Source organism: Aplysia californica, unplaced genomic scaffold (assembly GCF_000002075.1).
Source record: "Aplysia californica isolate F4 #8 unplaced genomic scaffold, AplCal3.0 scaffold00403, whole genome shotgun sequence".
Classification (NCBI taxonomy): domain Eukaryota; kingdom Metazoa; phylum Mollusca; class Gastropoda; order Aplysiida; family Aplysiidae; genus Aplysia; species Aplysia californica.
In genome coordinates, this window is record NW_004797673.1 from 148,134 (window position 1) to 160,808 (window position 12,675).

The following is a 12,675-nucleotide window of genomic DNA, read 5'->3' on the forward strand; positions in this document are numbered from 1 at the left end:
GGCGGCCTCTAGTTGTTGCCCTAGTGTCCCTGTGTAGTTCTTGTACAGGTGTCAGGTCTGGGGCAGACATTGATGATCGTGGTACCTTGTGTGTACTTCTTCCAGCATAGAACGCTCTAAGTATCCGTCTACGTGTGTGTGTATGTTTGTGTATCTCTGTATTTACGACACAAGGTAAGAACAATATATGTATATCTCTGTATTTACGACACAAGGTAAGAACACTATATATATCTCTGTATTTACGACACAAGGTAAGAACACTATATATATATCTCTGTATTTACGACACAAGGTAAGAACACTATATATATCTCTGTATTTACGACACAAGGTAAGAACATTATATATATACATTTCCTTGCCCCCGAGCACGGGATCTTAGGCGGAGACTACTGTACTGTATATGACTTTATTGTGTTGCTAGTGCCCTAAAACTCTTACTAAAACTAAACTAACCCGATGAAAAGGCCAGGGCAAGTGCTGATGGATCAACTTGCTGTCTATCAAATCCTGTGCCATGACTTGAAATTGCGAAAGAAAACACGCTTCACTCAAAGACTCAAAAGCTAGGATGACAAACGTCATAATCTCAAATACGTTCCTTATCTTTCCATCTTGAACAACAGTTTGCTTTTTCCTAAATGTTTCTTAGTGTCAGATTAGACAACAGATCGAAAGACTGCTCAGCTGTGTATAGTATGTATCCATACATGTACTGCTGGCAAGAGGCATGTGAAAAATACCTTGACATTCAATATAAATAAAACATGAATATACAACTACAAATGAACTGAACAACGAATGGAGAGTTCAACAATATATCACTTTTATTAGACTCAGCTGCTCCACGCCCCAAACCATTTTCACTGATGACCAACACACCACTTGACACCACGCACGCACACACACACACTACAACTCACAATTTGCTCACTGATATAAAAACTGAGACTGAGATCTGTTACATTGTTAGCAACATGAAAGGTGACAGTGTAGTGTAAGTCGCTTTACAAAACACATTTAGTGCTAGACTAGCTTTTTCCTTACCACAGAAAGAGGAAAAGGAAGTTTCCTCACAGAAAGGTACAGAATTTATTTTTTTTTAACCAGGGGAAATGTTTTGAATCAATAGACAAATACAATTAGGAGTTGATAGTTTCCCATTTGAACGTATACTTTCCAGATTTGTCCCCATAGCAGGATAAAGATGAGTGGCAGCTTCCTAAATTATTCCACTGGTGCCATCTAAAAATATTTTTAAAAAGAAAAAAAGACAGCAATGCTTGAAATTATTTTATTCATCTAATATTTAATTTAATTTTTCTGCTCATGTGTCAGAAACCAGTGACTGGAGCAAGCCACATGCTAAACAGAAGGCTCAACGAGTCAAGGTAAGGAAACATATTTTTTTTTAAAAGGGGCTGAGGTTTTGTGATGAAGACTGCGACTTATTCGTCCCCTCAATCCTTTTTTTTTCTTCTTTCTTCTCCTCTCTCTGAACCAAAAATTACAAATCCAAGCAGCATTTCTAAAAGTCCCATCCTAGCTCCTCCTATCATTCCCTACAAGTGTTAGGCAATTGTAAGAACAATGTTCACAAATTTGCTGTGGGTGGTTTGAAGGGTACTACAGGTAGGTCCTATTTCTTAACTTTCACTCTGTCAGTTTTGCCCGTCTATCTTACAATTTCCCAACACTAATAAAACTAAACGACCATTATTGTGTCCACGTGCTTCTCTTTACTCACACAAACAAACAAAACAAATTTGCACACACTTTACATTTGACCACGGCATCAACATGTTCACAACTCATACTTCTTCCATCACAACTCATACTTCTTCCATCACAACTCATACTTCTTCCATCACAACTCATACTTCTTCCATCACAACTCATACTTCTTCCATCACAAAACACTTACCACAACCACTTTTCACTCTAGACCACACATCTGTAATTATAAAATATACACGACAATACCCATGACATGCAAGATGATACACCTGTTGACTTCCACGTTGAGATATGATGATGTGAACAGTGGCCAAATGCTGCCCGTTGAGAGAGAGATTATCCAGTGGTGGTAGTAGTAGTAGTATAAAACAAAAGTCATTTTGAAGAGCTGCCTGACATGAGAGTGATGAGTGGCTACTTACACAATGTGTACTGATGGGCTCTACAGACTTTATGGGTACAGATGAGGTATACAAACAGAGGCTGTACAGGCCAGTTCTATAGGCATGTGTATAGATGACATCCACAGACATAATGTGGATTGGTAAGGTCTACAGACATAATGTATACAGTACACACAAGATGTACAGATACACACAAGATGTACAGTACACACAAGATGTACAGTACACACAAGATGTACAGTACACACAAGATGTACAGATACACACATTATGTCTGTACATCTTGTGTGTACTGTACAGGCCAGGACAACAGACTTGCAGTGTTCCCAACAGCAAATGGCAAAAATCAATCAATGAAAATACCAGCCGCTGTATTTGAAAAAGCAATGACTGTTCACTGTCGGGACTGACAATAAGCAAGATACCTTTTATACTTTTCTCCATGGCCGACTTCTTTCTCTTTCATTCAAGTTACTGTGAATCTATCTTTCTATTTCTAATACTAATAATACTTATCACAGAGGTCACTTTTCGTGACGAGAACGGTGAGGCTTGCCCATCTTCCTCATCGCACACTTCATCACTTTACAAGTTGCCTTCTGCCTACAATAGGACTCAATGGGTAGTCTCCTAAATGAGTCAGCAAATTTCCCATAGCTCAACATTCAGCCAGAAATCATACACTCACACTAGACATTAGATCACCACCTGCTGTAACAGGTTTGCAGACTGTCCTGAATCCCCCCCCCCCCCCCCCCCCCCCCGCAATAGGCAATTGGGAATTTTAGAGGACACTTTAGCCTGCTTGACCAAACCCGTCTCGCGAACCTGTTGTCATTGTGTGTGCCGTTACAGAACCTGGTATAACCTGACGGTAGAACATTAGGTGTCCCCGAGTGGGATTTGAACAAGTTGGCAAACCCGCTGAAAGGAATCAAGCGGCCCGTTCCACACAAAGGTTCTATTCCACTCGACTTTACAAGAATTTTTACCAAAAATGTTCAATTCCTAGCTACATATACCCCAGCCTTTATAAAGAATAAAGCCACATACACACACACAAAAATGTTTTTAGGGCATTTGTGACCACAACTGGCTGTAAGAAAAGACCAAAAGATTCGATAATGCCCATACAGAGCATGGTTGCATTCCTTCATCAAAGTGTTCACCTCAAAATTGCCACACAGAGGGTTGTCTGAAAATGACAGATTTCCACAAATCTTGGAATATTGGAAGAAGTGACATTTTTTCCAAGGTAGAAAAAAACTAGACTGCCAAGTTAAACTGCTTAATTCCCTTTCTTCAATATAAAAAATTAAAAGAATTTATAAAAAAATAATCGTCGTCATATTTTAGATACGTATTGCACTTTCATTTTAAAACTCAAAAAACATTTAATGTACACACACGAGAAATTGGTCATTTTCAATTACTGACCTTGGCACTGGACAGCCAACAATAACTAGAATTGTTCACAAAGTCCTATGGACGAAAATTAGAATTGACAGATAACAATAACTAGAATTGTTCACAAAGTCCTATGGACAGATAACAGTAACTAGAGTTGTTCACAAAGTCCTGTGAACAGATAACAATAACTAGAGTTGTTCACAAAATCCTATGGACAGATAACAGTAACTAGAGTTGCTCACAGACAAAGTCCTGTGGACAGATAACAGTAACTAGAGTTGCTCACAGACAAAGTCCTGTGGACAGACAGGAGGCTTCTAAGCACCAAACACCTAGCACCCTCCTTCACCTTTCCCCTGTTCCCTATTCCTGAGATGCAAAATACAAGAAAGTCCACCTAGTTCCCCACTCTATCGGACGCCACCACAAGACGCTGCTCCCCTGCCTTCTCCCAGAGAATTATCAATTTTGTTTTCTCCCAATAAATATTAAAATAATGCTTCTGGCCCTGAATTTCTCAGAATGGATAAACAATTCGGTTTTCTCCCAATGAAAAGGAAACTTTCTTTCCCTCCAATAGAATGGAAGACTTCTGCCCAAATGATCGTTCTCCTCAAAAAGCAGAATATTCTCTTTCCCTCTAATCAATCAAACGTTTTTCTTTCCGCAAGATAAACCGTCAATCGTGTCATCCTGATCTAGGTTTTTTTTCTTTTTAAAATTCAGAACCATTCTCTTTCTGCTGCCCTCCCCCCTTGCTTACCCAAAGAGCAAAATTCTCGGTTTTAAAAAAATACCCAACCTTGTTTACCGAATAAATAATAAGAGGCAATTCTGACTTTCTTCCTGAAACTCACAATCAAGTGGCTGTCAGTTTCACCTAATTACACCTCCATTAAAAATGTACACATCAGAAAAACTTGCTGGCAATACAAGAACTTATTACATTCCATGGTTACTTACAATTTAAAAAAAAAAAGAGTATATATATATCTGTACATACATCAACAAATCCTAGTGAAGCCACCGATAGTCATACCTCCGAGTTCTATTGTACAGTAGAAGGTGATGACTTGACAATATTTACAGGGTGAGCTGGCATAAAGTTGTGACGAGTATAAAATAGGTATTGATGAGTAAGCAGACTGCAGCCTCATGAACTCTCTGAGGGGGGGGACCCACTATTGCCCTCATTTAGTACAAAATCTAAAAGTGACACACGTGACACAAACACATCACAAATTTGGTCATTCAAACAAAACAAAAGAACATTTTTTGATAGTTCTTCATCAAATGAGTAAACCCCCCCCCCAGTAAAAGAGACCTGTTGAAATACGCCGAAAAAAGTAATTTGACGTCAAAGTCGTCGTAAAGGAAAGTGCCTGTGCAGCTGCCAGCGACTCACCAGCACAGCCGTTCCGACCGCAAGCCGCTGGGAGCACCTTGCCAGTGATAAGTAGTTGAACACTTGACAACGTGGGGGCCTGCTCACTTGGACAATCATCCTTCTAAAAGCCATCAATTTCAACAACAAAGTACAAGTTTGATCGCCCTCTTAGCAGAATATTCTGGCCCCCATTTTGTCATGCGGCCACTTTCTGACACACTGTTGCCACAAGTCTGATCCATCTATGATGGGCGTGTGATATTTCCAAATAGGACGACAAAGATCTTTCTGAAACATCTCATACAAAATGTACACGTGTATACAGTGGGGCCATGATTCAAAAACATAGACAACAGCTGAAATAGAGAGGACACCCAGGCAGTGGGGGGGAAGCGGGCTGTCTACTTGTTCAGCAATACCTATTTAAGCCGGTCAGTGGCTTTTTTTTTTTTTTTAATCTTCAAAAAGAAATATATTAATATATTCATAATTACAATATTTCGTCCTATGTACAATTTTACATTAAAAAAGTATTTATTAACATAATCTTACAAAAAAAAGTTTCTCAATAAACCATTTTCTTAATCTTCAACAGCTTTCCCAGTCTCTGTTTCACGGTGGCCTGACCTTTCTTTGGCTTTTTAGCTGTTGGAGAGAGAAAAAGAAAAATATTGTAAATCTTCTTTTTTAGTTTAGTAGAGGTTTTACTGCGCTCGCAACAGCATAAGGTCATCATTTGAGCGCCAGAAGATTAGAGGTGTTCCAAGAGAGTTACAAACTAAAAAAAGAAGGAGGAGAGATAAAGACGATAGATGTTTGATAGGAAAGAAGAAGTAAACCACACCAGAGCACCCGCCAACCACCCACTGTAAATCTTCAACCCAAAAAACTTCCTGCCCTAAACCCCCAACCCCTTCACGTCTCAAGAACTCGAGTATGCAAAACATGAAAACATACTCGGAGAAAAAGTTTTCCACTTCACTTTGGTGAAAGTTGTCTGTACGGCGCTCTCAACTGCAGAAGCTCATATGACCACCTTTTCCCCACTTCATAAGCTCCGGAAATGAATGCCATGTTTTCTGTCACTGATTCATTTTCAACTTTTCAAAGCATTATTATGTCCGTGGTCTACTGATCATGAAAAAATTGAAAGTAAAAAATACACTTGCTGAACTCAAAATCTGAACTTGTATCTCTTAATAATCCCACATTACGACACAAATTATGTAACTGAATACTGTTACTGTAACAAATCATTTTTAGTTTTCAGGTATAAATCATTCATAAATTAACACACGCCGCTTTGATTGGCAAGACACAAAACCCTTTTAAATTCAACTATACCACCCCCCCCCCCCCCCCCCCACACACACACACACATTTACATAAATCTATCACCTAATGGTCGCCACAAAGCAGCAATGAGAAAAAGTTTCATCTCACTCTTTCCTTCTTGTGAAATTATTGTTACTATCAACATTAATCCCTATTATTATCGTCCTAACAAAATATCAGCAACTTCATGAATATGATCATAGCTATGCACAGTACTTGGTCCTGTCACTGATTTTTTTTTTTTAAAAGAAGAAAAAAAAAAGAATATTGCATCAGATCCCCTGAATAAATCTATGCTGGTACACTTCAATTAAGCAAGCGAACAGCGCAGGTAGGCCCTATTTTCTCCATGTAACTGTCTATTCATTCACAAACATACAATGCTGAGCAATGACTCTCTCTCTCTCTCTCTTCCGGCGCTGTGGCTTCATAAACGGTCAGCGATGCCGACAGCACGCAGGAACTCAATACTCGCCCCGGGGTCCTTAAAAAGTGCTGAAAAAGGGTTACTGCAATGTCCCAGCAGACGGGTAATGCTGAGCAATGACCAGTGCTTCCACTAGCTCAAGCTGAAGAGTAAGGAAAATTCTGCGGGGGGTCTGCCCAGCAGGGTCCAGGGACAGCGTCCCGCTGGGGGTTCAGGGGGCAAAGCCCCCGAACAAATTGAAATTAAATACTTTTAGAGGGTTGAAAATGGCATTTGGGAGCCTGTTTGAAGAGATTGCCAAGAACCCATATTACCTATTTTTTCACCAATATTTTGTCTTGTGTGATTTCTTCACCAACATATCTTTCCATTGCTGGCAATGTTTAAAAGCAGGTTCCCCTTCCGTTGCTACTACAATTCAATTAATTTTTGTCATCGCACCATTAATAGAAGGCAAACTTGGGAATAATGAATAGATATGAACCTTCACAATACAGTTACCCAGCGTATACCCTAATTTTCCTCAATGTCTGAATGTCGAATGTCACAACCTCGGAACACCATTTCGAATTATTCTTGATTTTAGTAGTTTTAGCACAAATTTCTTTCATTGCGGCCCTTATCGCGTTCCCGTGCAGTAGAATCTTGGCACTGATAATTTCTCTAGATCTAGGAGGAAAGTGGCACAAGTCAAAACACTCGATCAACGCACAGATTTTCCAGCCGCGGCAACAATCCGAAGATAGACAGACGGAATGAGGGAACGATAGAAAGGAGGAAAGTGGGACAAAAAAGTTTGCCAGATTTCTATCAATCTGCAGGTAAAAAATGTACTGCCGACCAACCCGCAAAGAATGCACGGGGCATAGCAGAATAATGGCCGATTGCAGGAAATGCACAATCTGGCAGGTCTCTATGACAAACTATTGCCGAGCAAGACGATACGAAGGCGAGTATGGATCTTTTGCTACGGAATTTCCGTAGTCCTACGCTGTCGCAGACTTTTACGAAGGCAGTTGATAATGATGCAGGAACAAGTACGGAATTAGCAGAAAATACGGATTTCCGTAAAAATACGGAAGAGAGGAAGCACTGAATGACATCACGGTACCACAAAGTAAAAATACAACTAAAAGTAGGTACCGCAAACTGGCCGTGCGCCCCCGTGGCGCACTGTCGTGGAGACCAAAACTCATATTTTTACCCTCCTAAAACGCCGTGTGATCATGCATACACACAGACACTTGATATATCAGAAGAAAGAGTTTTTCTTCTTTTTAGTGGTATTATTTATTTGAATCAACGATTCTTTTGAAAGCAAAATCTTGTGGGATAAAAAACAACACTATTGAGGTTTTCACTGTCGCGGCCGCGCGTTTCGTGTATTGATTTTTTTAGTGACCTCGGTTGAACAGCAACGGGGAGCATACGGTATTAAATACTGCAATCTGATTCGTCGATGTTTCAAGATGAGAAAACACTCTTTCCGGTGATATATTTCTAAAGACTGTCCTTAAAGAATTAATAGAAGGGATCTGCGAGTGAAAACATTCAATGTTTTTTTATGGTACCAGTGATCGGACTGACTACGGAAATATATCGGAAGAAAGCCCATTCATTCCTCTTCAAGTTCAAGAATAACACAGCCATTATACGCAATAAATACCGGACGCTCCCCATCGGCTCGCAAGCAGGGCACCATCGCCCTGGTTTCGTATAAATTCTCTCTCCTTGCCTTCAGCGCGGCCCGGCGCGCAGCCGATAAGCCGGTGGTCGCGAGTGGTGATTTTAACCTCCCCTTGTATTTCTTGCCGTTTCGGTCAAAAAGCCATGTTTACGTCAATACATTTCCATCTTCTGCTTATTTGATAGCCCTGAAAAAAATTGGCTTGTTTTTTATGTGCATGGGTGTGTGTCTACAAGATTTTGTGAACGTCCGTTCAAATTGAAGAATGTTGTGACATCTCAAAGTGCAGACATTTCGCAATTTAAAAAATATAGCATTTTTCTGCAACTTCAGATGTTCATAACTTGGTTAAAAAAAGAAGCTATATGTATAATTTGGTATCAAAATGCTCAGAATAATACATTCTATAAGGTGTTGCAATTAACTATGAAATCAGAGGACTTTGAAATTTCAGTTTGTGGTACCTGCTAAAAGTGAGGACATTTGTCTGAGCCCCTGTAAGTGAGGACATTTGTCTGAGCCCCCGTAAGTATCCGAGGCAACAACTTACGTTTGGACACAAGAGCAGCGCCGGCACATGGGTCCACCGGCCTCTTGATACCCGGTCGGAAAGCATTGACTGGAACATAAGGTGGGAAAAATATATTGTGTAAGTAGACAAGAATTGACATTATAACAAAAAAATATGCAAAGGAAAACTTGCAAATATGCATATTCACCGTATACCACATGTCAACAGCAAAGTGAAAAGACAGCTTAACCGACCAATCGGTGCCAGCTGAATAAATCTGCTGTCTGCACACCTTTCGAAGTTCTTGACACGCGAGAACGGCCCATTCAAGAAAGTACATTGCAATCACATTCACAGAGCTGTCAACTTTTCCACCAAAAAAATATAAAAAACCAACCCCAAACCCCAGACTCAGCCCGTACGACAGGTGGTCATTGGCCAAGTAATCTTCTTCCAAACCCTTCATACACATTTTTACGCATTGAATAAATGTACGCTCAAGAGTTGTCTAGGGGAACTAACACTGCTACAATTGACCTATAGGATTCATTCTCATTATCATTCGCAAATCCGGAAATGAAAGTTCATAATTTTTTTTACAGCATTTGCAGGTCGTGAGGAGCAATACTAGTATTATGTATAGTAAACAGATAGCACATATTTTCCAACATGTAAACATACTTTCGTACTCAGACCCTTAATAACATATTAAATACATTTTTAACATACTGGTTGGGAGGTATGCATTCAATTCGACAGTTATATACAATAATCTAGTGTAGGCAAATTCTGAAGCTCACAACAATATAGTGAAAATAAGCTACGAGGTGGGTACCCACAGTGTAGTTCCAAATTAGTGCATTAAAAGAAGATGTACAGACCTCACTTGGGAGTGAGGGGTCCTAGAGCAGTATTCACAGATTTCATGACTTTAGTTCTACTTTTACGGCACTTGCAGCACATTCAGATCACATAAGTGCTGAAAATTAGAGGTGTTGCAAGACAGTAACAAATACAAAAAAGAAGGAGGACAGATAAGGATGAAAGATGTTTGATGTGAAAGAAGGAGCAAACCACACCAGAGCACCTGCCAACCATCCCCAGGTCTCATGAGTCCACAGATCTAGTCCGACAGTCCCTGCTGACAACACACAACCCCCGACTCACCAGGACCTTCGTCGTCCAGTGCAGATGATGGGCCGGGCAGCGGCTCCACCTCAAACTCCTTCTTCTCAGGGAGCTTGGCTTTCTGTAACTTCTTCAAATGTTTTTTTTCCGCCTGGGGAATCAAATAAATAAATAAATGGAAACCAGTTCACGTGGAGCTCCGAGTTACTTTCTGCCTTTATGGGTTTTAAAAAAAAAAAAAAAAAAAGGAACTCGTCAGTCCAAATTTTCTTCTTTTTGATGTTACTGATGCAGTGAAGGAGTTGATTCACAAATGAATCTATAGTTTCCCAGCTTTTATACAGCTACATATAGAGAGTTGATTCACAAATGAGTCTATAGTTTCCCAGCTTTTATACAGCTACATATAGAGAGTTGATTCACAAATGAATCTATAGTTTCCCAGCTTTTATACTGCTACATATAGAGAGTTGATTCACAAATGAATCTATAGTTTCCCAGCTTTTATTGAGTAACTTTGTCTTTCTGCTGAGATGTATTGGTCCAGACAGGCACAGAGTCATCACAGCCCACCTCCAAAATACTCCACACATGTGTTGATGAAGGCCTGGAACATTTTACAATCACTCAGGGTCGTGAACTTGAGGAGCAGAATACCTAAAAAAACAACCAAAACTAACCCTCACAGAAATACACATAGAATCAGAATGAAGAAACAAACACTTATTTTACTTTTCTGATCCAGCGGCTATCCGAGTTCCAGCCCTTCGGCCAAAAACAAACACATAATGAAACACAAACAAACAAAACAAAACAAACAAAACCTCAGTAGGAGAGGCTAAGGCCACAACTCACAGGAGGGTTCTCCGTCAGTTTGGCGGCCGTGGAGGCAAGTGTGGAGGCGACGGCGGCCTTCTGGACACCCACTCGGTGCTCGCGGAAACCTTTCATACCACTCGTGTCCACCCGAGCTGGGGAACAAAACAAACCATTAACGCACAAATGTTCATGTTTACTTTCTTGTCTATTCATATATATATGAGGCAGCGTGGTGGAATCGAATTTTTGTTTTTTGGCTCAACGCCTTCCATGCCCGTTTAAAAACACATTTCTGTGTGGATCTTACTGAAAATCGTTGATAAATGGCACAACAAAGGTAAATTTTCCGTTTCCACGGACTCTTAAGCTAAGGAAAAAACTCATCTTTGGCTGCCATTTTCTCACTAATCTTACCTCTGAAAACAGGTAACCCCCCACCTCCTTCTTTCGCAAATATCTCAACTTGTATATAAGATAAATGGATATTTTTTCATCCAAATAAAGACAAGTTAACAAGCTTTAAGATGATACTAATAACTTTACATGCCCAAAAATTGACGAGAGCCAGATTCCACCACGCTGCCTCCCATATAGAGGTTTACTGACCTATTTCTTAGCCAGTTGATTCATTGTCGATTTCATTTGTCCATTCATTTCGCTTTATTGATGTATTTCTTAGAGAGTTGATTAACAAATGAAACTATAGTTTCCCAGCTTTTATACAACTACATATAGAGAGTTGATTCACAAATGAATCTATAGTTTCCCAACTTTTATACAATTATATACACAGAAAGAGTTGATTCACAAATGAATCTATAGTTTCCCAGCTTTTATACAACTACATATAGTTTCCCAGCTTTTATACAACTACATATAGAGAGTTGATTCACAAATGAATCTATAGTTTCCCAGCTTTTATACAACTACATATAGTTTCCCAGCTTTTATACAACTACATATAGAGAGTTGATTCACAAATGAATCTACAGTTTCCCAGCTTTTATACAACTAGCTCAAACAGAGTAACAGTCCATTTTCATAGAGGGACATGTTTTCCTTTTCACAAGGAAAAGTCATGAACTCTGCTACACAACTGAACACAAAACCCGTGAGTCTGGCGAGGTCAGTACACAAGCAACGCACGTTGCCACAACTGATTGAATGTCAATGTTTTACGCTCTCGCTGACATCTCTTGAGACTAACAAGATACCTTTAGGATTCCAATTGTCGTCCCTCTCCGACTTTTTCTTGGCTTTTTGAATGGCATCCTCTTCATCCTCTGACAGATCGAAGGACGGATACACTGAGAGAAAAACCCAGAAAAATGTGAACATTATATATATTCTGATAAAGTTCAACTACTATAAAACATTTGATAAATGATAACAAAAAGACAAACTCTTAAGAGGACCAAAATAATTTTGGCATGGAATAGTGCACAGTCTATGGCGTTTATTTTTAGATTGCCTACTGTGGGCTATGTTTCGGCGCTATTCGGCAGGAGCACATTTGAGATGTGCCGTCTTATTAATATTAATGTTCCGTCAAACTCTCTACAAGTTTCGTCATCGCTTGGGTTATCCCAAAGAGCGATTTATAAGTCATGTTTCCACTGTTGACTATCCTGTTATGTTTAGATACAGCGCATGAACTTAGGCATGGCACAGGGGATGTTTTACGGAGCTATAGAATAGAAATGACAGTTACGGCGCCAGCGAGGGCCTTGGTTTGATATAATATTTGGCTTGTGTTTGTTTCTGGCGTCTTTTATTTGATTATTGTGGGTGTTTTACGTCATAGAACATTAAAACATTTTGGGCGGC

At 39.7% G+C, this 12,675-nt stretch overlaps 1 protein-coding gene across 1 annotated transcript in view; it reads right to left on the minus strand.

Moving 5' to 3' along the window:
- Nucleotides 1-812: 812 nt before the first annotated feature.
- LOC101862817 (lysine-specific demethylase 7A) overlaps nucleotides 813-12,675 on the minus strand; it is a gene marked incomplete at its 5' end in the record, with an annotated part of 52,281 nt that continues 40,418 nt past the window's right edge. The window contains 5 exon segments of the mRNA XM_013085746.2: nucleotides 813-5,586; nucleotides 8,941-9,009; nucleotides 10,069-10,180; nucleotides 10,885-11,000; nucleotides 12,063-12,155. Coding sequence (XP_012941200.1) covers nucleotides 5,507-5,586; nucleotides 8,941-9,009; nucleotides 10,069-10,180; nucleotides 10,885-11,000; nucleotides 12,063-12,155 — 470 coding nt within the window.